Source organism: Falco rusticolus, chromosome 7 (genome assembly GCF_015220075.1).
Source record: "Falco rusticolus isolate bFalRus1 chromosome 7, bFalRus1.pri, whole genome shotgun sequence".
In the NCBI taxonomy this organism is placed as follows: domain Eukaryota; kingdom Metazoa; phylum Chordata; class Aves; order Falconiformes; family Falconidae; genus Falco; species Falco rusticolus.
The window spans coordinates 41677231-41705062 of NC_051193.1; the positions used below are offsets into that span (position 1 = coordinate 41677231).

Genomic DNA, 27832 nt, shown 5'->3' on the forward strand with positions numbered 1-27832 from the left:
ATAAAATGAATGGTTTCATTTAAAAAGCTGAAGTATTACCAATTTACTCATAAACTGCACATGTTAACATGTTCTACAGCTTCGCAAAATGAATTTATCCTATTCAGCATCTGACTTACACAATGAGACATCACTACCAGGGGTTCTCCATGGCCAAGGATGATTCACTTGATTCAGTGTATGGAGACAGTTTATTAAGACAAATACTGAACACAGAACAGGCTAGAAAAAGCTGCACTGAAATTACGGAAACCAGAAGGCATCTTTAAATTATGTCTGAACTTGATTTTTTACAAGTTCAATACATATGAATATGGGTTCCTGTTCACCTTCAGAACACATGAGATATTTGAAACAAGTGGGAAAGGACAGGTTTTTCCTCTTACTGTCACAAACCTTAAATAAATTTTTAAAAAGTTAAATTTAATTGATTTCAGGGCTAGGGAGGATGGTGCTTTAGATTAATTGTTTCATTTTGGCCAAGGTATCTTTTGCTACCATACCTTTCTGCTTGATTAGAAAAACTGGTACTTGATGCCAACCTGGAATAAAAATTAAAAAAATAAGTGAAGCTCTCACGCTTTTTTTTGTGTTTCATTTTAAAGTAAGCCAATACATCATCTTTTTTCTGAAAGAATAAAAAAGAAATTTAAAGAATATTTAAAATAACCCCATAAAGGTCTTCAGAAAAGCACATAAATTCAGTCAAATAATGTTTGCATGACATATAAACTCTGTTCAGGCTTGCAGTCTCACAAATACTTAACAGCTCTAAAGACAAATCTACTTGCTTCCCTATACTAGCACGAAGATAATGAAGTAAAGCTATTGCCTTACATGCACATCATGGATAATTACTAACCTAGAGAGATTTGGAGAAAAAAAAAGTTTGCCAGAAGCTGCCTAATGACTGAATTCTTTCTGATTAACACACGAACATAGACTAAGCCCAAATTCTCTACTTGGCAGTCTGAAGCGAGGCTTCTACTTCCAGATTTTGACACTTAAATAACTGGCCTAATTTCAGAAACACTAAATACCTGTGAGCTCTTATAAAGTCATATAAGAAATACTGGGTTCTCAAAAATCAGGTCATGTATTTTAGTACCTAAATATAGACTTTGAAGGCAAATATGGGCACTCAGTGATGAAAACACTGAACACAATATTAAAGCAAAATCATGCCCTTCAATATCCAGGACATGTAAATAAACAGAATTGGGGCTTATAATACCAAAGCAGCACACCTTTAATACTAAAAAGCAGTTACAAAGATGTACATTGGCAACATCTCTTACACAGAAAATACCATGCAATTTTTACTCTCATCTGCTGCGCATCAGTATTTCAGCTGGTATAAATGGATAGCTACCCAGAGGGACTTTCACAGGCTGGAGAGGTGGGCCTGTGCAAACCTCATGAAATTCAACAAGGCCAAGTGCAAGATCCTACACCTGGGTTGGGGCAACCCCCAGTATCAATGCAGGGTGGGCAGAGATTGGCTTGAGAACAGCCCTGAGGAGAAGGACTTGGTGGAACTGGTGGACCAAAAGCTCAAGGTGGCCCAGAAATGTGCACTTGCAGCCCAGAAAGCCTACTGAATCCTGGGCTGCATCAAAAGAAGCATGAACAGCAGGTCAACAGAGGTGATTCTGCTCCTCTACTCAGCTCCCACGAGACCCAACTAGATTACTGCACTCAGCTCTGGGGCCCCCAACATAACAATGACATGGAGCTGCTGGAGCAAGTCCAGAGGAGGGCCACAAAGATGATCAGAGAGCTGGAGCACCTCTCTTACGAAGACTGGCTGAGAGAGTTGGGGTTGTCCAGCCTGGAGAGGAGAAGGCTCTGGGGAGACCTTCTAACAGCCTCCCAATACCTAAAGGGGGCCTACAAGAAAGCTGAAATAGGACCTTTTAGTAGGGCTTGTAGTGATAGAACAAGGGGGATGACTTTAAGCTGAAAGAGGGTAGATTTAGATTAGATATTAGGAAGAAATACTTTACTGTGAGGGTGGTGAGACACTGGCACAGGTTGCCCAGAGCAGCTGTGGATGCCCCATCCCTGGAAGTGTTCAAGGCCAGGCTGGATGAGGCTTTGAGCAACCTGGTCCAGTGAAAGGTGTCCCTGCCCATGGCAGGCGTTTGTAACTAGATGATCTTAAAGGTCCCTTCTAACACAAACCATTCTACGATTCTACGATATGTCTAAATGGAAAATTCATAGAGCTACACTAATTTGCTCACGATATGGCCTTCAATGTTTATCTTTGATTCATGATCCTTTTAGGGTGGATTTAGCTGTAGCTCAATCCTCAGTCAGCCTCTGTTCTGAAAACAGTGTCCTCTCTAGTCACCACTGCAAAATCCAAAAATTACTCTAAGGCAGCTCAGTCAAATGCGTAAGTGTAAATCAAAATGGATGGTGATTTTCATTAATGATGCATGACATGCTGGGAATACAACATACTTTCAACAGTGCAATACTCTCAGGGGATTGAAGATTATATTCTTTTCAGTTGTCTCAGCTTAAATCAGAAAAACTGCCTGACTCCATTACTGTTAAGACGAGTCCACACTAAAATACAGCATATTAATTCTGGTGTGCAAAGCTAATTCTGGGTGAAAACAGGTCGGAAGCTACCTTCAAGCAATACAGACCTTGATTCTGGAGTAACTGTAGCATCTGCTTACATTAAAGAACATGAGGATTTCTGTAGAATGCAGTGAGAACAATCACATGCCCAATGGACATTACATTTATTTTCAAAAATCTACTGAAGCATTCAAATACAACAGCGTACAATATTTCTTCTAAAATAAATAAAAGTCCGATGCAAAGTTTTTCTCTCCTTTTGAATGCAATAATGCAAGTGTGGTTTTTATGATAAACAGAACTTTTGTTTTCTAACTTCGGGAAAACTTCATGAGACATGAGCTACACTTAACACTTGGGAACATCTGAAACTTTTTGAAATGTACAGCCTGTATGCATTTATCATTACCTCTCTAAATTTGTCACACAAAGGCCATGAAGCCCCATCATTACCTCCACTTTGCAGACCACAAAGCAGAACAGTAAATGGACAGTAGACAGTAAATGGATGCGTTCAAATTTGTAAATGTTAAGAACAGAAATTTTTCAAAGCTCCTCACTAACTCAAGAGCCTAAATGCCATTTTCAAACAGGACTTTGATGCTTGGAAAGCTAAATCTCACTGGATATCAATAAAATACAAATCAACAAGTCAAAAATCTTGATTCAGGAATGAGAGTATAAAGTTAAGGGCATGCCAGAGTCCTATCAATCTCTAATTGTCAGTAACTTGAACCTAGAACTTTTTCTCTTCTGAAAATCCCAATAGATGCCTATGTGTACCTGCAGGTACCCAAATAACTTTTGAAAATCTGTGTATTCTTTAGCTATTCTGAAAGGCCCTGGATTTCCTACTTCCTTGTTTCCTTTTCTAAGCATGAAAATAGTAGTTCTTTTTCTAAGAATAAAAATGCAAGAAGTCCAATTCATTCTCACCTCTGCTGGAGGTAATGACACAGCACTGCTTGCTGAAAGACAGTGACTTAGGTTATACATATGAGGCACCTGAATGCCTCTTTGCTTGTATATGCTACTTATTTTGCATGTATTGAAAGTAATTCCTTTGTGAGAAGCCTCTTACTGGACTTAGAATTTGTCAAAAATGACAGAAAACTCAGGACATTTACCAGGAATATTCATGTTGCATGCCATCTGCTGCTCTAAAACAATCAGCTGTCTCCCTCTAAAGATGCAGCATTTCCTCCTCAAAGCACAGAAAAAAGTAGCCCACTTGGCCCTCATCCCTTGATAATTTATCTTCCAAATGATTTCCCCTCTGTGGCTGTAGTACTGTTGTTTTTACAAGAATCACAGAGAATGGATAGCATCTGTCTAGATTAGAAACTTTGCCTCCATCACAGTTCATTAGCAATGACAGCAGGGAACTGCAGCCTTGAAATTAATGGAAATGGAGGACGTGAATAGCTGCTGTGTTTAAATGGAATTTGGAGGTAGTGGAGAGGCAGGGATGTGAAAAGCTGTACCCCTGCAGAAGTCACAGTCAAGCAATTTTAACTTCAGTCACTGGAAAGAACATGGAAAAGGAAATCTGTGCATCGTTTCTGCAGTTCTCATGCTGCTCAGAAGTTTATTCTGGAACACCCCCAACACATCCCTCCCACCTCTTAGGCAGGAAGTTGTGGAAGTGGCCAAGGCAGCAACAAGAAGAAGAACAATAGTAACGGTGTAATTCCCTTATCCCGTGCACACTGGACAGAAGTAACAAGAGAAAAATAATAGACACCAAATGTTTAAGACATTATCAGAGACAATCTCATGCTGCAGCTAGTTAGAAAGCCTCATAAGGAGATGCAGCTCTTTACTTAATTAGCATACAAAATATGGTCAAAAAGCCTGAAGAGCTTCAGGTATGCTAATGAATAATTATTCCTACGAGTCAACAGTCCTCCAGGAGGAAAAAAAAAATCCAGAAAAACTGACCATATTTGTGCATAACTTATAAAGCAGGAACTACATAAAAGTGTAAAAGTCTTTCAAAGCAGCAAAAAGGGGTAGCCAAGAGAATTCAGTCTTTACAAGAAGCACAGAAGCTCTTTAAGAACATAACACTACAAAGACTGGGCCAAGGTACCCCACTTGTTAAGAAAGCTTTCAAGAGAGCAGAAGAAAGGAAAGGTGAGGGAAGTTATTAGGAAAAAAAGGCAGCTTCTTTCAAGAAGCTGAAGTCATGTCTCAAATAAAAGCAGAAAAGAGCATAAATTCTGACAAATCCAGTGTAAAAACAAAAGGAAGGTGGACCAAAAAATGGTTCAAGGACCAACTAGCAGAAGGAATAAAAACAAACAGTAAATGTTTCTTCAGATAAAATGGGATCAAGAAGCACACCAATTATTGCATCAATTGCTGTTCAGGTAATAAACAGGGTCCTCAAGGAAGATAAAGGTACTGCAGAAAAACTTAGTTCTTCACATCGCTGCTCACAGTGGGACAAGTTGGGGAGATTCCCAAGCTGGAACCTCCATTTGGAGGGTTAAAAGGGAGGACATGAAAGGAGCTGACCAAACCTGAAGCGACAGTGGAAGAAGTTACATAAGAAACTGATAAAATGAGTAACACAGCAGACAGAACCAGGTATCATTCAGTTAAGAGTTCTAAAACACATAACTTTATATAGTGTAATAAATTTACCCAGCTGCAGGCACAAAACTCTTTCAGTCATATCAGAGAGAGGAAAGTCCTGAATTTACCTTCCTACAGACTGCATGATGTCCAACAGCAGAGGAGCAGCCAAGTCTGGACTAAGGTGAATGAAGGTTGAGAGCACAACTATGGCCAGGCCTAGTGTTTCTTCATCATATTCTTCAAGAATAGCCCCACAGTCATGGCATCTGCAAAGAACAGTTTTAAAAACTGACATTAACAAATTTTAAACAAAGTATTACTATATATACACATACTTGTATAATTATGTCTCTTTAAAGTACTATTACTTAGCGCATCCTGTTTAAAATGTATTTAGAAAGGTAACGCAATTGTGATCTTTCTATAATTAATAACAGTCTGTGGCTTTCAAATATTAATCAAGCTTCTCACTAGCTGCACTGGCCGTTTCTTCACTAACAAATGAAAGAGGGCCACAGGGCAGGCCTTCTTTTCGGTCCTGCATTGGCAAGTGTTGGCCAATTCCCTCACTGTATTGGACTTCTTCAGTTTCCACTACCCAAGAGAAATCTGAAGCAGTGAAGACCAGCCCTCAGCAACGTGAACACCAGCCAGTTTATGCAACTCAGGCTCAGGCAAGGGCTCAAATCCCTGGCACTCCTCTATTTAGCAGCATAGACACAAACAATGACACTCATGGATGATCTTAAAGAGATGGAACAATTTCACACTGTCCTTCCTGTCAGTCACAAATTATGAATAACGTATTATACGATTAGGAAACAATGATCTGATTGGTTCCCACAGCAGTTATAGCTATTAAGAAAGAAATGAAAGGACCTCTCAGGGGCACAGAAGCTTAGATTTCAGAAAAGTCTGCTTTCTCAGGGCTGATTTGCTGCTGAGTCACTTACCCTTTCTGAAATGCTCAAAAACAACTGATGTAGTTCTGAAAGGGCTCCATAATGTCTAATTATAAAGGGGATGTCAGATTTAGAAGAGATGAGACAGGCTTTCACAACCCACAAAAAAGGCAAACCAATGTGGGAAACTGGCTTATCTCAGCCCAGTAGGAAGGCTTGCTTAATTGGATCAATCAGTTGCTAATGAGTCCAACAGATTGTGATATTTTAAGTTAATGGAATTGTATAGGCAATTTTCTTACCTTTGAACAGTAAGAAAATATGCCAACAGAATCGTGAAAATCAAGCTCACCCAGTCTATATCTTAATAGGTGGTGCTAGAGCTTTGGTGAAATGGCCAAAGGAGGTGCCAAAAATAAGCCTAACTTTTGGGATGCTTCACTTTGCCACACATTAAGGTCCACTTCCAGTCACAACCTGCACAATGGCCCTGTCTTTCTCCAGTGATCACCCTGGCACATCCGTCTTACTGAACTGAGCACAAAAACACAAGCAAGAACTTCTGGCTTTTCTTCCCAATTTTTGACCAAATCAATGCATGGCTCCCTGCTGACTGCTTTACTTCTTCATTAAATGAGCACACTTAGATTTAACACTTCCTTTTGAGGCATTTAACCAACCAATTTAGGTTTGCAAAAGCTTTTGGGATCAGTGAGTATCAGCATTAAAAATGCCACATTGGTTACATATCAACAGTTACCTATTCCAAAAGAAAAGCCGAAGAAATTTTAAAAAAGAACTTTTATTTTTCTTACGGTGAAATTGGGTTTTGATGGATCACAAGGAACCCTTGATTTAAAATAGAATGGAAAGTGCTTCCCCTGCCCTCCATGCACACACAATAGCCTAAGCCATCATGTCACCTGTGCAAACTCACACAGGTGCTAATTAATTAAAAGCACATCTTGCTAGCAGTGTTTAGAAAATGTTAAACTTGGGGTAAAAAAAAAAAAAAAAAAAAAAAAATCAATCATACAAACTTAGCATACAAATAAATTATATAATGGACTTTATATTTCTATAAAATATATCTACACTTTACTTGACCTATTTGAAGTTCAACTAGTTCTTTGAGAGGAACAGGAAAAGAACTTACTTGTCAGTCATCACAATGGGCTGGTCATCGGCAAATTCTTCTGGTGCTGGTACAAACATACTGACTATACTGGGTGCTGACAGCAAGCTAGATTTTGTGGCACCTTAAGGTAATTAGGAGGAAAAAAAATAAAAAACAAAAAAAAAGGAAAGAAATTCACTAAACAGAAATCCAAACTGCTTGAAGAGCAGACTTCTAAAAAGCAGCCATAATGGTTTTACTGTGCACAGAAATAAGAAATAAAGTGTGTCTACAAAAGGATATAAATCACAGTCCTTGCTTCTCCCAGATTATTCTTATTACTTAGCACTATTATTTAAAAAAATTACCAAAAAAGCAGCCTTGGAAAAAAATTAACAAAGAACAAAAATTCCAGGAAGGTGGATGTAATTGTATTTAGTCATATTTAGGGAGAGAGGATGATTCTACAGTTGCTATGAGACTGGACACGAGATTTGCAGTCTTTCCCTGTACTTCTGGGGAATTACCTTCCCATAGTTCTCCGTGACATGAAGAAGGAAACAAGTTCATATGTCTCAACACCAGGTTATCAATCTATTCCTACCATCCCTAAGAGAAACATAGGAAAGAAATCAGGAAAGGACAGCTAGAAGTAATTCATAAGGAGTTGAGAAACGTTGAGAACACTGGAGGCTTAATGATTAGAAATGTTTTCTGTTGAAAGTCTTCACAAGCATCTTTATTCTCCACAGATGAGCTGTTCAGCTGGGCATAGCCACTGTGATCATGCCAGCTTATGGGGTTCCCTTTGCTTTTGGCTCTTTTTGTGTACCTGATTTCTGATAGATGCTTGTTTCAACAGGAAAAGTTATGGATAATGGAAGATTCAAACTCTTGGCTTCTCCGAGTTCTGCTTTCCTGAACTACAACAATATAGGGTAGTCCAACAGTCTAACATCTCTCTAGTATGGTGGTTTTCCTCCCTTGGTCCCTTTGTTTTCATTAAACAGAAAATAGCAATTGCAGGAAATAAACACAGAAGGAGCAATTCTCCAGCTCATCTGGTTGCTAAGAAAACCTCAAGAAGAATAATCAGACTCATTCATGAGCTATCAGAAACTTGGATCAAAGCTACTATGATGTACAAGCTATGTCATTGATCTGAGATGCTTTGTGATGATCATGCAAACAGTTAGCAGTTTCATTCTCCAGGTCACTAAGACAGAAAGTGATTCAATTCCTTAAGAAAAGTATCTGTTTTGGTGGCCACATGTAGCTGAAACGATTGAGACAACATTACTCTTGTTCCCAGACAGGTCAGCTCCATTAATGACTTCAGGGAATTCAGCCGTTATCATCATCATTAGGTATATAAGATTAGGTATATATGCCCCAAGGGCATCTCATTTTAAAGACCAATCTATGAAAAGTTCATTTTGTGAACCAGTTTTTAGAAGAGTACCAATGCCCTTTTGATGCCAATTCAACCACAGATTAAGTAATCCATTTTATCAACTTTCTTGCTGGATGCTTCAGTCTGCAGATTCGGATTTCATGTTAACATTAGCCTGTTCTGATAACTTTTAACTATGGAAAAAGGAGGAAGGTTCTCCAACTAAGCTAGGTTCAGGTGGAATTTATGATGAGATAATCCCAGTTACTGCAGGAAAAGCAAATTTAATATCAGGTTTCAGGAAAAACAATCTAACAAGCTCCCACAATTTCTGAACTCAAAATATGTGGAGTGATGAGGGCTTGTTTCACAAGAATAAGATAGGTTTTAAACAGTCATTTTACTAGGAAGAAAATGTTTCTTTTACATATAGAGTTTGGTACTTCATAACTGTCCCCTGAGATTTTGGTGGATATGAGCAGACACTTCAGGAAGTCCAGAATACTCTTCAGAAACATAGGACACCATCCAGAACACAAGGAATAGGAGCAAATTTACGCATCTTTCTAGCCAGGTTTTTTTCTTCCCCCCTCACAAATGAATAAAAACCCTCTACCGTGACTTCGGAAGTTTCGCTGTCATGTTCTCTAGATGTAAGTCACATTGCAGCACACAAATACTAAAAGCTGTCATAATGCAGGTTAAAATGTTGGAATAAGACTTAACTACTTAAAATAAAAATGTCCTCTCTTGTGCACTGAACAGTGAGAAAAATCATGATTTAGGCAAAGAAAGTAGGTCACTGCCCCATTGCAAGGCTCTAAGAAAGTCTGGATGTATTTCAGCTGTGAAGGAGGAGAGTTCATAAAGAAATGAAATTTAACCACACTCTACATAGAGTCTTTTATTTCCAGGTTGACAGCCAAAACAAGAACTAGCAGAAAGCCAGTACTTCTTACCAGTTGTCCCTGTCTTGCAGTAAATGTCTTATCTAACAATTTTCAATAACCTACATTCTGCAGGACAGTACAGGCAAACGGAACATACAATTCAGCACCATTTAGTACTAACCAAAATACTTCCTGACAGTCTTAGCAGAAAGATTAGGTCAAATGGACACTGAACTAACCTCTGATTCTTAGTGGTGGTCCCTCCAAGTCAGGGTTTAGGCAAACGGGGACATTGCATAGCCGCTTTCCATGCTGTATCTGCTCTGTGAATAAATACAGAACTTCAGTCTCCAGAAATACGAATCCAGCACCTGCCACCAGCACCGCAAGACTTTTAACAGTTAAAACAAGAGAAAGACAAACAAAACAGATACTGAAAAAAGGAAAGAGTTAATTTTTTAAGCACAGAAAAGGGGGGAGAGGGAGGGGGAGAAAAAGATGAAAGAAGTCCACAAAGGAAAAAGACACAGATAACCTAATACCAAAGAAGGCATTTTAGGGAAGTGTCATTAAACAAGAAAGGAAGTGCTAGCCATAAAGATTCAACAAGATATGGAAGGAGTCACAAAAAGAGAAAGACAGTGTTTAGAAACACCAAGAGACTAGAAGTCAGGTATAGTTTGTGCTGACAGAAGCAAGATACAAAATTATTTCATTGTACAGATAGCAAGCTTGGGGAAAGAGTGGTTTGGAATAAGATATTAAATAGACACAGACACATGCTACCTACCAATGTAAAAAACAAACAAAAAAGCATGCATGAACCAAGCATGCATCATACACTTATGTGGGATAAGACTATTTCCTAGTTGTTATACCTGCAAACAATGAGTACTAAAATTGTGGTGTGACATTGAAATGACAAAGTCACATTGAGCACTTGTCCTGAAAAAAAACCACCTGTTTTCTGTCCAAATATTAATTTTACTTTGAAGCTAATTGTTGAAAGAGAGACTGAGATGCAAAGCTTTCCAGAAAAGAACACTTCATTTTGCATCTCCATGCCTGGAGGCCTTTAGCTGGAATGAATGTTAGAGAGAAAAGTCATAGATGTTGTGAAAAAAGCTGGTGGACTCGGAACAAGATCAACACAACAGGGTTCCTAAGTAGTTTTGAGTACTGACTTGTTCCTCTTGAATACAGGCTAACTACTTTTTGCAGAATGAAAGCGATAACTTTTTCATCTCTAAACCCTTGCCTGAGAAAGTAGGTGATACCAGCTAAGTCTCTTCAATAAATAAACTTACCTGCTGATATGACAAAGAAATCCATTGTTATCATTGAGAAATTCTGACCTTCATGATTTAAAGATCTCATGCTGAGCATGCTACTCAGACTGCAGTAGAAAGGAGAATCCTGAACTATATACGATACCTTTAGCCATTCTTCAGCTACAAGATTTAGTTTGACAGAACTCTATGCTGAAGACTGAATTAAGCAAAACTTTTAATTCAGCTGTCCACAACTGGCAATGAGACATTCATTCAGCATGCTAAGTTCCATATAATGTTTTAACCATTGCTTTCAGTGGATGCATCTGGACCTGCTGATAAATTCCTAAGAGGCATGACTCTATAATGTCACTAATAGTAAAATGGGCATTAAACTATCTAGCATTTATTATAAACTAGAATGAAATCATCATCTAGTGACAACTGCTATAAATTTGGCCATAACAGAACATCTTTCGTAGAAGAAAAAAATCAGAACACTTGAGTAATAAAGAAATTATGTGCTTAATTCAGTTTTCATTGCTTTGCATTCATTCTAAAGGGAGCAAAAGCAGGTCAGTGAGTGAACAGAAACTTCAGGTGTTCAGCATGAGCTGGCAGAAACTTCTCTAAAGAGAAACAAAACGCTGATACGAGGCGTAACTCCTTGGGTACCAAGACCATTGTAAACATACATGCAAATAAAGGATTCCATGCACCAGGGATAAAATCCTATGTCTAATGAAATCAACAGTGATAGTTCCATTTCATTCAGTGAGGCCAGGAAATAATCCAAGTGATATGCAAAATTGCAGGGACATCACTGTACTAGAGAGACTACCTCCCAAATATCCAACTGCTCAAATTCACACCAGGTGAGAATCTGGTACTCACTATAAAGTTTCACTTTAGACTTGAGACTGAATACTTATCTGCAATGGTAGAATAGAAATAGTCACTTTTTAAATGGATTGATAAAGAAAGTAATTGGTTTAGGAAATAGAAATAAAGAACAATAAATGCAGCTCACCAGTATCCCAAGTGCTGATATTGTGGGGAGCACTAGACTGGTGTTCCAGCTGCCTCTTCATTAGCTGGTTCATTGTCAGAGCTCCCAAAGAGCCTCTTTTCATTTGTCTGAACTGAGCTGCAAGTCAGAAATGCAAAAGGATTTCAGGGGCTCAGACAACATGTAAAACTACCCTTATTTCCTGATCTTACAAGCCAGCATGAGATAAATACTGAAAGGGCAATGACTGCTTGCTCTAAGGATCTTGCTCAAGTCAGTATGTACTTTTCACACAACTACACCAGGTACAGTTCTGGCCCCAATGACATTAGTCATAAGTGACTTGGATTCAGGATCTTATCCACTGTGCCAACTGTCAATACTTTTTTGTCTCCAAATATCATAAAAGCTCTTCAAAATACTTGGTATCTATGAAGTGTAAGATAGTACCCCCAAAAAAACATGCTGACAGGTGATAAACGTACACTTGAATCTCACTCACATACAGTGTACCAAGGAAGGAAACTCAGTGTCTTCCCTGCGAAGTTATGGAGGACTGCTCGGTCTGTGCTCACCATGGGAAAACAAATTCACTGACTCTGTAGCACCAGCACCCTTCATGGGTGATGCAGCCTGAACAGGACTCCTAAATACCCACCACTCAGGCATAACACCTGCACATCTCTCTGAAGTGTGACACCAGCATGCCTTTGAAGATGGGTCCCTTTTGTAAATTCTCTGTCATTCTTCTTCTTACACAGAGCTATCAAGCAGCAAGCAATCAATTTTTCCTCATCCAACTATTTACAATACTTCTTTAAATGGATATTACCGTTTGCTTTAAGAGATGTGTCTTCACTGGATAATGCTCACACACACACACACAAAAAAAAAAGAAAGAAAAAACCCAACCACCACCAAAAAAAACCCCACCAAAAAAACAATTGTAGATTTAAAATTTAAGACCTTTTTGGTCATGTATTTTCTCAGTGCTTAAATGGAGGAAGAAACACATCATATATAACTCTTGACTCTCCTTTTTCTCCATTCATAGGAAAATTCAAATTGAATGAAAATAATAGATTCACTTTCACAATTGAGTCTGAGCAATAAACTTCCACCACTAAAACCAAAATCACTGTTTACGGTATGAAGACGGAGTTTTAAGGCCTGCTTGAACAAGGCATGTGAGACTGCTGAGTTGTACCTTCATGCAGGCAAGTTTTTAAAATGTTACCTTAAGCGTATGTTTACCTGCTTTCCTCAACAGGGCCTTAAAGCAAGGGCAAAAAAGCAAAATCTTCTCCTAATGATTATTTTCAGCTGCAACTACAGTCAACATTGTTACAAAGAGTATTAACATAGTATCAGGTAGTTCCATTCTAAAATTCCTAACACCACCCAGCTAAGCTCTGAAAACAATCCACATTTCCCATTATTAAACTTGATGAAGAAGTACAGACAAGGGATAAACTACAGCTTTCAGAAAGCTCTGAGGGGTTGAATGCCTTCTAAACTTGCTCTAGCTAGTTTCTTTCCAAGAGTTTCAAATTCAGAGAAAGCAGAGTACTCCCTAACAAAAGAAATACGGGCCTTCAGTAGTAGTAAACACAATGATAACTTCAGTGGGAATCTGCACACTCCAATTATTTTATTAGGTAAAGTATTTTACATTTTCCCTCTTTATATCCTTTCAATATATCACAGTTCATTTAAACTCTGTTTTTGGTCCAAGTACAAACTTCTCCAGCATTGCTGCAAACCAGACATTGTATAACTGAACTTCTGAGACTGAGCCAGACCAAGAGACCATTCCATGTTTCACTTTTAGAAGTTACACTGCAGCTGCCTTTTACAGCAAATTATGAGAAAAATAAGATTTCCATTGTTTCCAGGGCAAGGATTTTTAAATAGATGCTTTATCACTTTATCAGGCATAGAATTTCCTGATGAAAGAACAGCAATTAATGTTAGAACTGACAAGACTGCTTGGAGTGCAGATGACTGTCAAAATATAGAAAATTATCTCTGAATTTTCTTAACAGCTTTTGCAAATGTAATTAAAAAAATGTCATGCATATTTCACATAATCAGGCTATTATTGAGCAGGTCTGGATTTCCAGGGTTATTTACTTGATTTCTCAAGGACAGCCATGATTTCAAATACTGATAAGAAAAAAAAAAATCTAAAAAACCAAAACCCCAGGTTGCTGCCAGCCCAGTGTTGGAGCCAGGCTGATTTCTGTGGGCCAGTACATGACTTTTCATGCCTATGACTGACTATTGGCATAGGGAGGGAAGTTTTCCTTGATCAGGTTTTCTACAAGAAACCTGAAAATCATGACAAGATCAGTTCATTTAGTAGCTGGTGAGCCTTTCAAATGTTAGCTAGCAATCTGGTCAATCATCCCTCCGTTGCTGTGGAATTCTCTACTCCAGAAGAGAAGTCCAAAGTCAAAATCTTCCTATCACAGTTTGATGAAATATGCCTTCTATGGCCAGCCACTGGCTGTACAAGTAGTGTTATCTGTTTCTGTTACAGAAATGCCTTGTGCTCACAGTCCTGATTAGGGCTTATTATGCAAAGCACTGTAAAAACACATAATAGAAGTCAAAAAATATTTCAGTCTAAATGGATAAGAGACACAATGGAAGCATTCATGTCCCTTTTTGCAGTTGGAAACTGAGGCATACAGAAAGAGGAAAGGCATTTTTACAAAGGAATGTAGGCTCAATGTCATATAGATACTATTCCCAGTTTCATATATGAGAATTTACAGGAACACCTAGCACTCAGTGAAACCAGAGAGAGATTGGTCTCTAACGGGCACCTCTTAAGCTGCTTTAGCAAGTGACATCTGTATCATTAGGTGGCCAACAAATGTACTCAGACTACGAGATGCACACGAGACAAGATTCTTGTGGTAAAACTGGAGAGGCAACTTCTAATTTGGAGTGCTCATCTAGCATGTCTAAAACAACATCTTCCTTTAATAGGCCAGACACCCCTTACAATCAAATCAGCAAATGCTGAATTCCAGAAACTGAAATTCAACATTTCTACAGCAATCTGAAATCACAGCTTAGCAAGACAGTTGAGCTGATCTAGCAGCTCACTGGTATCAAAGCAGGTCATCACGTCCCCTCCCTTTTCTACTAGTCAGTCTTGTCTCACCAACCTTCAGATGTGTTACTTAACTTTACCTAGATTGACACACCATTCTGGATTTTGTCAGAGTTCTAAGATGCCTGCACTTTCCAGTGTTGCCTACATCTGCTCTGTTAAGCCATGTGTCAATATCTCCTTAAACCAACCCAGTTCACTTTCCACTGAAATGGGTATGGGAGTGCATTGGGTCTGGCTGAGCCCCACAGCAGCCCCCACAGTGCTGTGCTTGTACTGGTAGCTAGAAGGGTGGTGATAACACACCAGAGTTTTGGCCGCTGATGAGCAGTGCTCGCACAGCATCAAGGCCATCTCCCCCACCTTCCCCCCCCCTCACCAGTAGGCTGGGGGTGGGCGAGATCTTGGGAGGGAGCACAGCCAGGACAGCTGACCCAAAGGGACCAGTGGGATAGTCCACACCATATGACCAGTAATAAAAGCTAAGAGAAAGGAGAAGGAAGGGAGGACATCCATTATTTACAACGGTTGTTTTCCAGAGCAACCATTATGCATACTGAAGCCCTGCTTCCTGGGAAGTGGCTGAACATCATCTGCTGATGGGAAGTAAAGAATAAGTTTTGTTTTACTTCACTTCTGGGCACACGACTTTTCCTATTGCTTCATTAAACTGACTTTATCATGACCCACATTTTTTTCTCATCTTATTTTCTCCCACCCTGTTCTGCTGAGGAGGGCAGTGATAGAGCGGCTTGGTGGGCACCTGGCATCCAGCCAAGGTCAACCCACCACAGGGAGTCTCAGATAAATAGTTGCTGTATTTCAGTGAGCAGCTGAGGAAGTAGCATTTCAAGGCATTTTAAAAAAAATTACAAGAGCTTTTTTTCCTGAACTACAGCAAGAAATGTACTGAAGACCATGCTAACAGCCCTATGGAACCCTCATCCTCTGCTTCTGTGTACTGACAGTTACCAATGCTTTCGCTCACTGGAAAATAAACATTCAGCTTTAATGAAGTACTGCTTTTAGCAGTTACCTATTCTAACTCAAGAAAACCACATTTGTCAGATTTACCACACCACAACAGAAAATCTTGCAGCCACTAACTGCTAAAATCCTGCTGACCATCAGAGATTTAACAGGTCTAATGATATCCAACACAGCTGTACTTCCAAGAATCAATGAAACTCAAGGGAAGGCATTTACCATACATGATACACATCTGATGTACAAATACAGCAACTTAGATTTAATCCTCAAACCAGAGGTAAACTTACTTGATATGGAAGAGTGACTACTTGTCTCTGGGACACCTGCTTCAAGAGTCGGTGCAGATGATGACTCTCTTGGCATTTCCAGTGTTGAAAGTCCTTTGGTAGCAGGATCTGCGTGTGAAATTTGTGCTTAAACTTTCAGTATTTAGAATCAGTGTGAATGTCATAACAATTTTTATAGAGGCACAGGAATCTACTGGTTAAAAACACTTTTATAAGGAGATTTCTACCTGTGCTTTTTAGAGCTCAGAACTAATAAATGCACAAAGAGTTTGATTTTGATCCCACTCATAGAGCGATTATCAGAACCACCAACACAGAAATAAGAAAGGTACCACTGAGGTAAGTTAAAGTGACAGCTTAGCACCTTTTAAAAGCCTTATCCCCAACATGTTACCAGTTTTTATTCAAAAGGCTGCTGATCAAGCAGTTGATCCTTAAAGAGTCAAAGAGTTTAAGATTCTATCATTAAAAAGAAAAATAAGCCACTAAAGCTAAAGTTTTTATTTTATGATGACTGATACTGTCAATATGTGAAGAATAAAGCAAAAAAATTTTCAAGTGATGGCTGGTTTCAGCATAACCTATAAAAAGTCTGTGCTGTAAAAAGTCTCAGGCAGGAAACTGTGTAGCCCAGCATCACGCACTTGAAGAAACAACCTGTTTGGATATTTAATTCAGAGATCAGTTCTTCTGAAACATATGGAAGTATATTAGCCAGAAAAAGCTTGACTAAGACTGAAATTATCATCAGCCCATTATGATGGTGATATTAAGCCTACTAAAATGAATTACAACACATAAATTTTAAAATAGTAATCAATAAAGCTAAACAAAGCAAAACAGAACATAAGAGATACATTAGACTACCCAATACCTAGTTATCTGAATTGCTAAGTGAGCACTTATTAAGTCATTGTGAATGTTTTATGCTCCCTTTGGATGACATACTTAGATGCATGCAGCCAAATGACCATCATATAATCCTAGGTTCCATGTGCTGTTTCAGAACTGGGACAGGTCTCCCAAGCAGTTTCAAGGATGACAGTCTCAGTTACTGCATGAAAACTGGCCCTTACTAACAGTTAAAAAGGCATTCTAGTTTAACTGCTCAATTATTTTCATGGCCACTCTTCTCTAAGCACCTCTGAACAGTTCAAAATCCCTTGGCTTTTTGTTTTTACAAAGCTCCAGTAGTTCCTCAGCTTACTGGAACCACAACTGGGATGACAGGCCTGAAACATAAAGGGAACAGCATAACTATGATCACACTGAAGGATTTCTCCTTGTAAATGTGGAATATTGCAATAGGAAATTATAATATGGTTCCCTCTGAAGCAATTAAGAAAGAAGTAGTAAGGTCAGGAATGCATAAATACTCCCCCTTACTTCACCAGCAACAAAGAACTGAGGCCTGAAGGACTCTTTCTTTTTTTAATTAGTATGTTAAAAAAAGACTAGTACAATTCTAATAACTGGAAAAAAACCTGAAAAATCCCAGCAATAGAAGTAAAGAGGCAGCAGCATACAGTTCTTGCATCTGTTTGACACATCCAGTTGGAAACAGAGGAAACAGCTAGAACACTTTCTTTCCACCTGAAAAACTTAGTAACAAAACCCTGTATTGAAATGTCCTGAAAAAACTTGGGATACACAGAAATACTGTATGGCTTTCCCCATGCTTGAACTTTAAATCTTTAACAAGCACAAGCCATGTAAACTTTGTGGATACCCAATACAAAGAAGGCTACAAAAAAGTTTTACTGTAGAAAAACAAAATATCTGCGTGTGCCTGATCCTAAATTCAAACTGTGGTTAATTCCAAGAGCTCTTAGTTCTGAAGTCTAAAGCCAGCTCAGCTTTACACTTCGTCATCCAGTCTGCTTTCCACTGCCTTGATGAATCCACTTTGCAGATGAAATGAAAGCCAAAATCACTACACATAGAAGAGAATCAGTGTAGCATGGACTAGATTAGCAGGATAAAAGGCACAGAAGTATGACAATTTTTATGACTCCCCACATAAAGAGGCCATGGAATTTCACTCCCTAACTTGGATATCAGAGCCGATATTTTTGTCACTGAGCTCTACCTCCTTTTCAAGTGTGCCCTCACACATGCACAATACCCATATGGTTAGTACCCTCACTGTGAGAAGCAAACACCTGAGAACATTCAGCTAGCTCAGGCCACATTAGATGCTATAGACACATACAGACATCTCTCCTTACACTGGTCTGTTACTAAAACCTTCATGCAGTAATAAGCCTTTTGACTGAGTCAGTGATTGAGCTCACCTGTCTCCTTCTGCTCTCCCAGCTTGTCAAGGATGTTAAAGGAAATGTCCAGGTATTCTCTCTGAATAGCACTCACAGCAATCTTCCTCTGCTTCCTCTGGCGAGGAACAATCTGAATCTTAAATTCTGACTCCTCAGCCTCCTCTTCTTGTTTCTGCTCCATGGTTTGTTCAGTGTCAGACTCTGCGTTGGTATCAAGTTTATCACTTTCTGTTTGGTTTTCAGAATCCTCGGGGACTTTAATAAGGACTGTCTTCACATTTGGGCTTGGAATTGCTCCACTAGGTCTAATTTCTTCCACACTGAGCTCAGAGTTATCATCAAGGGACATTTCTGGAAGGGCAAATGACTTCTGCAGCAGGTCTCTTTTCTGTTTCAGTGTTAGTGGGTTCCCACAGGACATGTCCTGAAGTTCTGGCTTAACTGACTCTGAAGAGTCCTTTTGATCTTTGGGAGAATTGGAAAGGGTGTCTTCTATTCCTGCTGAAGTACTGTTGCTTGTATCCTTAGAACTAAAGTCTTTGGAGCAATCTTCAATGCTGAACTGGACCAGTGGAGTTGTGCTGAGGCTGAGTGCAGAGACATTGATAGGAGTTGAGGGAGATGACACAGTGGTTTTGCCGGAGACCTCATCAGCCAGCTGGTTTGTTGTTTCTTCTTCATCGCTCTCCACTATTCTAAGGGGAGGAAGTGGTTCAAAGACTAGAGAGTCACTGTCTGAAGTGGAGAGTACTGAATGCTTTTCAGGACCCGATGTTGAGTCAGAGGACAAATCTATCAGATCTAAATCTTCTTTGGGGCCAGCAGGCTTAACTGGAGAGTCCACTTTCACTTCATAGGTTTCCATGCAGTTTAGCCTAACTTCTGGTATGACAGGTCTTCTTGTTTCCTGGAAACTCTCTGTACGAGGAAGATTTTCTTGTGTTTCTGCATTTTCAGCTTTAGTAGAAGAATTCTGCCGAGATCTTCCATAATCACTCTGCCTGTGCATGGCATAAGGAGCAGGGACAGGTGGTTTTTCTAAGTCACACCGGTCTATGCAGGACTTCCTGCGATGTTCATCTAATGAAAACAACAGGGAGTCTGCATTCCCTATATCAAGAGATTTTTGTTTTAGAGAGCGTAGTTTTTTTTTCTGAATGCTTTCTTCTCTCACACAGCGTAGAATACTGTCTTGTAAGGCCCCAGTCTCTCTATATTCAGCCAGCTCTATTTCACCTGATTAAAACAGAAAGAGCTAATACTACCTCAGTTGGAGACTTTTGGCAGATATCTTAAATTTTATCTTACAATTTAACATGACTGGCATTTCAAATACAAACTCAGCATTACTCAAAATTGTCTAGATTTTGTTTTAACCTTTAAGCCACATTACATAGATTTTTACAATGAACAACAAAAAAACTACTGTTTGGATAACAGGGTTTATCTAAATTCCATCCAAATTATAATAATCCTGGACAGATGTATCCTGAAGATAGACTGTTTAACCTTACGCATTGAAAAGAAGATGGCACAGGCAAGCAATTTCTACAAATGCTTGGGGACGGCTGCACGTCACGGTTGAGGCATGAGAGATGATGGAAGAAATGAGCTACACAGAACACCGAAGAGGTTTCAAAATAATTTTGGACTACAGCATTATGGACATCATTTGAACACCAGCATATTTTAGAGTGCACCTGCATGTTATTTACTGCAGCAAAGTGGGCTTGAAATGGATGTTATTAACTCAAGAAACAAGGGTAGCAATAGCAGTGAGGATGTAGCAGCACAAGCCTGAAATCAGACAGGTCTTTAGAGAATTCTTCCCCCAGTGATCCTAGACCTCAGCAGAGTCTAGCAACTGTGACACCAACATAGTCATACCTCCCCATCCAAGGGAGGAGTAAAGTGAGCAGTTATACTTGCTGGTACTACCACTGCATTGGTATTTTGGTAGGTGAATACATTCATTGTGAACATTTTAATAGGCTATCACTGTTGTTGTTACTATGAATAACATATTTTCACATAAAGCTGAATATTCCTGATCATTATTATCCCAGTATTTCAAAACGCTCCACATATGATTTGCCATGCAAAAAAAGCAGTGAGAAAGTTGATGTAGTTGTTTGCTCTAGTCAGAATCATTCCCCACCCTGTACAAAAACCTGGAAGAAAAAAAGGCAGGTGGGTGATGGTGGAAATCTGTCTGACTTTTTTAGGGTATTCATTTCAGAAACCTAAATTTGAAAACAAAATCCCTCCTGTTTTTTGAAGCTACCAAAGGACCCTTATTACCAATGGAAAACTGTAATATTTACAGCAGCAATGACAAATTTGCTTACCCTAGAGTCCCACCTGCTCAAAAAAAAAATTAATTTCTGAGAAAAAATAAATTTGAGGAAAAATCTTCAGCCTAATGGTAGAAGAACAGTGCAACAAATCCTCTTCACATTTTTACATTCAAAAGAGCTTGAATTTTCAGAAAACAACTGCTGATCTTAGCTATTTTTGAGTGCCTACTTTGAGATTCCTGTAAGAAAATTCATTCAGGAAATGAAGACTGCATGCTTTCAGAAATCAAACAGAATACTTGTATTCAATTTAGGCAGTGTAACAAGCTCTACAAAGAAAGATGGTAGCTTGAAACTAAAGAGTAGGAAATTGTATTTCTGCATAAGTTTATACCAACAAAACAATTCATACTTCTCTGAACATTCATCTCAACTGGTTGATATTTCACCATTTTGCTGCCACCAATTCTTTTCAGTCTTGCAAAGAAAGTTTGAGATTCTTTATTGCAAGGTCCAGTTGGTGTATCATGAATATCAGATTCATCGAAAACACTGTCTTCCTCTGCTGGAGAAAAGAAAAAAAACTTTATTACTTTTAAGAGTGTGCACTTCCTGAATGAAAAGCTGTCTATGTAACAAAACCTCAGCTAGTTTCAATTAAACATGAATTGGAAAACAAAGAAGCACCTGAAGTTTGCAAGAAAATTTATATCCCAGGTACAATTTTGCCACTTTTGTTACATCTTGAATTAAGGTCAGAAAGGACAGAGATAAATGAAACATGGGTTACAATGCAACAAAATTATACCAAAACTTTTACCATTCTAAGCTGATTTTTTTTCTACTGGTATAAATACAGATTCTTTAGATGGAAGAAATACAATAGATCTGAATGCTAACTTGAGTAAATAACTTGTATAGTGCTCAGTGAGAAGTGGTAAGTTGAAGAAGATTGAAATTAGTACAAGAACTGCGAGGTCAGTAATAAACCAGCAAAACAGGAAAGTGAAAAAGGAAGAAAGGGATAATCTTGGGAAGCTGGTAATAGTAATAGAGTAAGACCTAAGAGTATCAGTTATGAAATTACTGGTTTAAGTAGTTACAGTAAAACATTATGCTCTAATTTGAGTCCTGCTAGTTAAAAATGGCAGAGAGTAAGAAAGATCCAAGTCTATTATCTATCAAAAAATAACCACATCACCTGTATGAAACTGCTATCAAAAAAAGGAAACAAAAAGAACAAAAAAATCCGTGTCTATCGTGTCTAGTGATTCATATCCAAGGAAATAAGAAACTCTAGTTGGAGGATAAAGAAAAGAGAGCACTCAAGAGAAGAAACAAAAAACTTTGCCTTGTTTATTCTAGTAAGCAAACATGGACAGGAAATGCATTTGGTGTCTAGGAATGAAGAGGCAAGTAAGCCAGAGTTAGAATGGCCAAAACCTGAAGAATTAAACTTTAATATCTTTTAAGAATTTTTAATTTAAGAATTAAACGTTAATATCTTTTGCTTTGAAATTGCTGGAAAGTTTCTACTACACGTGAAACTATGGAACCTAAAAGCATCAGGGATAAGATACCTAACTGATACAAAAAATCCAGAAACATCAATCAAAGCTGAGAGTAAGAATTTCTACAGGGACTGGGTTTAGGAAGTTAGGAGATCACTTTTAATATCATGTCCTATGTGTCTAACTCCTCGCTCTCCTTGGCAACAAATGCGTCTTCTCACAACATTTATCATCAGCTCTACAACACGCTGTACAGTCGCCACGATCCCCACAACAGTTTGACAAAAAAAATTAAGGAAAAGATTCAACAGTGGGAAAATCCATCTTTAGCATAGGGATTCTTGCTGCCTGACAATGAAACCCTCATCTATTCATCATTTAACCACCACCCTTGATGATGACAACAGCACACACACTACCTGAGCAGCACTAAACAAGCCTCCTTAGAAAAGGTGGGAAAGGCTTCAACTTTGCAGCTCCCCATGGAATTATACTGGCTGCTTCTTGCAAGTGAAAGAAAACTTTTCTACATCCTCTTTTTTCTGCAGCACTTCAGCAGAGGAGAATCAGCCCTATGATTAAGTCAGCATTTACAGAGCAAAATTTGCCCATTTATGGTCCTTTACCCCTGAGAAGCCCAAACCCCTTCAACAACAGCTTTGAAAAGTAAGTAAATATTATTCCCCTTACTTTAAACATAGGGAAACAATGATGAAGTGAGACACAAGGCCACCCAGGGAATCAATGTTGGACATGCGATTGGAACAGAGTTTTCTAAATCTAACTTGGCACTTACTGTGAACAGCAAGCTGGGTACTTAGGCACTTCGCTTTGTCTTAGAAAGATCTCAGAATCAATCCAGAAACTGAATGCATTTTATAAATGCATTATTATTACCTTCAGCATTATTAAGTCATTATGAATTAAGTCATTAGCTCAAAACAAATTCATAGTAAGTCTATAGTTATCTGAATTCTCTTAGCCTTCCTCTAGCAATATAAAATGTCCAAGTGAGTGAGTATATGCAACACACCATTTACATCCATTTTAAGGCTGCTTTAATTTGCTAGAGCTGAGTAATAGAGTGTTCACATAAACAAAATTTTGTGTCCTTGTTCTGCTGGATATCTTTTCATGAGCAACAAGCAGGAAAAGAGGAAAAGGTATTGACATGCATAAAAGGGGTGCTTCTTGTGTTCTTTGGAAGAAGAGTTTGCTGCACACTAGGCAGACTGTTAGAGAAGACAGATGTAAATAGCAAATAGCAGCTAAAAGGCAAAATAGTTGAGAGGCAGCTACAGATTAACATCAAAAGAACCTGTTAAACTTTGATCATAAATACTTATCACATAATAAACTTTGCAATTGTAAGGAACTATACTCAGTGACACAATGTTATTTCAAGCCCCAATCTTACACCAGTTCACACCATGACAATACCTCTGCTACAGCTAGCAAGCACATACAGAGTGAACAATTGGACACAGACTCTAAGGGTTGAACCATTCTCTTCTGCCTTTAGACACCCACATCATACACATCTGCATGTAAGCTAGTCAACTTCACCTCCTTTTACAGAGAAAAACAAACTATAGATTGAATTCATAATTTTCTCTTTTCAACATCAAATATTTGCTACTATGCCATGTTATTATAAAGCATAATCAAAATGCGGTGTCAGGCTGGTTGGACAATTAGCGTGAGGGCACGATCAGTTAATATTGTCATAGAAAAGACCAAGGACTATCCAGGCATGGCAACTGAACTACTAAGTCTAAGGTAGTTAGAGAGATGTTAGACTGCTGTGCTATGCTTAGCCTACAGAGAAACTGTGAATTTCTTTTACTCTAGATGGCTACAGCTGGTCGGGTAAGTCACATCTTGGACTAAATTTTTAGTATTACGTTCCAAAATTCAGACCATATTTACCCATCTTTACAACATCTGCAAGACTCAATGAATTAAAACAATGGCTATCATATAAACGAGAGTGTTAAAAGTAAGTACCTTTTTCCTTTTCACTGTATCGGCTTATGTTACTGTTGTCACTATACAAAGGACCAGCAGTTGCATGGGGCTTGCAGCTGTGATATTGAGCATTGAGGGTATTGACTGTGATGTGGATTAGGTGAAGTACAATCTTGCTGATTTCACAGTCTCTGTAGGGGTACTGTTCAGTGAAAAAGAAAAACTTCAGCTTTTCTCCTTAGATAAACATAGGCAGTAAAATAGAAAAATTACAAGAATATTGTCAGCTTGATGCCCTTTGCCTTCCTTTGATCATACATTTCTAAATACATCATGAGAAGCAGGACTGCTTTCAACTTTGTACACAGAATTATTTAAAAATTTAAAAAATATCCCTATTAGTAACATTCAATATATTGTTTTCTTGACTTTTATATGACAAAGCCAAATAACACAAAAGGTCTCTCATCAGAACTGTTCTCCAAATACTCTATTTCAATCAGCATGTTAACATTCATTCCTAGTGTCTCTACTTCCTTGTACACTCTACAGACCTGCTAAAAATTTGTTAAGCTTACCAAAAGTATTCACAGCTCCATCGTAGGGCATAAATACATCATATTTTAACAATACTTCCTAAAAAGCAACACTCAGCTAAATACAAGCTGCTAAGCTGACCCCTCCATTTAAAGCTACTGATTTTTTTGTAAACTAAGTCTAAATTACTCAAAATACTGTTTATTGGAACTTAATATAGCATTTTCCTATTTTCAAATCCATATCTTTCCTTTTCAGGTAACCATGTCAAAGACTATAGGCAGCAGAAGTAATAGGTCAGTAGCACAGATGAAAGCTTAATTACTTCAGACAGTGAAATTAAATGTAATGAGTAATCAACCAAAAGTGTTCTTTACAGTTATTTTCACTTGCAGTACAGTTATGCATTCCCTACAATAAATCTCAAACTGAAGTATAAATTTTAATGTGGACAGCATCTTTTTAAGACCACTTACCTTATAAAGAATGACAAGCAAAGCCTTTAACCACATCTGCCGGATGTGTGGTTTGAGGGACCAGAGGGAGCAGCGAGGAGGCTGCTGAAAATAATGCCTTAGCTGAGGACAAGTGCAATATTTCAACACCTGCACCACCAAGGGAAGAAGGTGTTTTCCCAGGTTGATGTTATAGTCCATCACCTGAAAAGAATATTACCACAGGAGTTAGCTCACCAAAATAAAATCCACTGATGTTGAAAAGAAAAATTATTAATACAGTTGAGGTACTAGTTAAGTGAAAAGAAACAAGATGTTTTTAAGGAAGTCTCACAATCAGTTAGAAACTTTCTGCCAGCTTGGCGTGTTCTCATTTTAGCTAGACAGGTACAATGGAAAAAAAAAAAAAAAAAAAAAGCGCTGACATGTTCTGAAAGCTCTCATCCTGCACAGTCTAAATTTTAACATACATTGGCAAGTTCATAAAACATATTATGCTGGGATAGCCTTGTATTATAGTGTAAGTTGATCATGCTTCAGGAGTCAAAACCATATTAGGTACATCCCCTGTTTAACAGATAGGATGCAATTGTGGGGTTTGCAGCGAGGTGTGTGTGTATATTTTGGTTGTTTGGGTTTCTTGTATTAACAATGCATTTCCAGTTTTCATTATTTTCTCATCAGGCTTGCAACATTAGCTGCTGGGGGGTTTTAAGCCTCACATTTTGGAATCAGGCAATGAGACAAGAATCCCACTCTTCACTATAGCAAAGGTAAAAGTGTGTCTGCAATGTCACACAGAAAGCCTAAGCACGCAAATCCTAAAGGATCCAAGAATAAAGCTAATGAAAACTATCTTGCTTTAAATAAAATGCTCAAAAATTTTAAGTGGTAGTGTTGCTGTAGAAAGATTGCTGTTATTACTACTAGTCATAAGCCTTGCCACCATCATGACCTTTGAAGAGTGTCATGCTATTTGGTGCCTATCCTAGAGGTTTGAATCCCGATGGTTAGGTGCAGTGTGGCCACATACTCCCACTACCGTGACACAGCTGTGGTTTTGATTGAAACCGCATTGCTATTTTTCATTACCTTCTCATCAGTCTTGCAAATCAGCCATTTTTATTTAAAACCATATGTCCTGAAATCAGCAGCTAAACTACATCATAACAAGGATCCACAAAGCCCTTGTCTTACACTAACCTAGACTGGCTGACACCCAGGAAGGTATAACATCGAGCCAAGGAAACTCCAGCACAGCCCCCAAGATCTAACACATCCGTGCAGTTTCAGTGGCCTTAGTGTGCTTTGTCAAGAGCCCTGGACATCTAAACAGACACAAACATCAGTTTCATCCACATCATTCATTTCCTTCAGGTCTGTACTTCTTTTTTTAGTTTTATTTTTATTAGAACAAGGGGAAAATCCTAATTTACAAACACAGAACTCATCTCTCAAGTCCCCTCCTGAACAAGCTGACATTTAAGTTTTTCCCTGAAAAATTCTCTAGTTCGATGTGCAGCTGTCTCAAATTTTTGTGTTGCAGGCATAGAGCTAAACAGATGAATCTCATGTCCATCCATGTAGGGTTAGCTTGTCGAACAGATGATATATAATCACCAAATATGGTCCTCACTGTGATGCCTTCTCCCCTCAGTGTGTGATACAGTTACATAGCATGGTTGGGAAAAACTCCTCTGTACAAGGAAGACAGAACCCTGCCTTAGCACAGTACAGTACTGTAATGCAGACGTGTCTGAAGCTGAGCAGACCCATTTTTGTCTGTTTAGTCACAGTAAGATCTGGAATAAATGATGTTGCAAAAGCTAAGCAGAGCCCAGCCTAGGGTGCTGAGCTGAGCCCGCACCCCGACAAGGCTGGGACAACATTGCCACCATGCGGGGCAGCACCGCAGCGACTGCAAACACCAGAACGTGGCCACTCCTGCTGCGGGGAGAAAAAGGCATTGTATGCTTTCAAGCATTCCAAATACTCAGATTTCATGATGCCAAATACTAAGAATTTTTTTTTCTTGAGCTGACCATTCCAGCCAAGATTGGAATCAAAATCAGCCTAATGAACCAGCCTAGTGAACCAGCAAGTCAGCCTAATCCCAACCTTTATGGAGCTGACTGAGGAAAGCAAATATTTATGACTAGGGGCGGAAGTGTATCCAAAATTGATCCGAGAGCCCATACTGAGTTTTCACTCTGTAAACGCATCTTCAGATTGCAAATAGCATTTTGCTAGCATCAAAGGTGATTCCCAACACAAAGCAGCCCTACACCTAAGGAGAAAAAGAAAAAAAAAACCACAACCCAAAATATAAACTAAAGTTTTGATTTTTGCTACATGGAGAAAAACCCTGGTCTACTGAAGTTTTCAAACTCTATTTGGCATCAGGGGAGTCAGGATTCAACTATGAAACTTTTCAAACAGAAATGGTGAATTTGGCTATCATGAGACGTTTTAAAGGCAGAAGAGGAAAGGCAGGGGGTCGTATTCAGAGTTGCAGTAAGTAGTACTTCCAAAAATCAGGTCAATTATGAACACTAAAGTTTGGGAATCCAAACTTGGAAAACGTAGCCAAATGTGGAAGACACTGCCCTGTGATCTGAACTGCCACT

The 27832-nt window shown here is 38.7% G+C and overlaps 1 protein-coding gene and 2 long non-coding RNA genes across 16 annotated transcripts in view; 2 read left to right on the plus strand and 1 right to left on the minus strand.

The window, feature by feature from the left end:
- The window catches only part of UNC79 (unc-79 homolog, NALCN channel complex subunit), a 118073-nt gene that overhangs the window by 37364 nt on the left and 52877 nt on the right, over positions 1 to 27832 (minus strand). For 5 of the 8 annotated variants that reach the window (XM_037395493.1, XM_037395500.1, XM_037395495.1 and 2 more), the window contains 10 exons: positions 25227 to 25409; positions 24253 to 24415; positions 21147 to 21299; positions 18456 to 19673; positions 16162 to 16269; positions 11782 to 11898; positions 9720 to 9803; positions 7237 to 7339; positions 5304 to 5444; positions 504 to 542 (listed from right to left, as the gene is read on the minus strand). In XM_037395493.1, coding sequence (XP_037251390.1) covers positions 504 to 542; positions 5304 to 5444; positions 7237 to 7339; positions 9720 to 9803; positions 11782 to 11898; positions 16162 to 16269; positions 18456 to 19673; positions 21147 to 21299; positions 24253 to 24415; positions 25227 to 25409 — 2309 coding nt within the window. The remainder of the gene's footprint in view (positions 1 to 503; positions 543 to 5303; positions 5445 to 7236; positions 7340 to 9719; positions 9804 to 11781; positions 11899 to 16161; positions 16270 to 18455; positions 19674 to 21146; positions 21300 to 24252; positions 24416 to 25226; positions 25410 to 27832) is intronic. The other 3 variants (XM_037395496.1, XM_037395494.1, XM_037395498.1) reach the window with 2 other exon arrangements.
- Positions 1 to 27832, plus strand: part of LOC119151503 — a 78245-nt gene that overhangs the window by 28449 nt on the left and 21964 nt on the right. The window lies entirely within an intron of this gene.
- LOC119151504 lies at positions 24406 to 27516 on the plus strand. The gene is made up of 2 exons (XR_005105446.1): positions 24406 to 25046; positions 25890 to 27516. It is a non-coding gene; the product is annotated as an uncharacterized LOC119151504 (long non-coding RNA).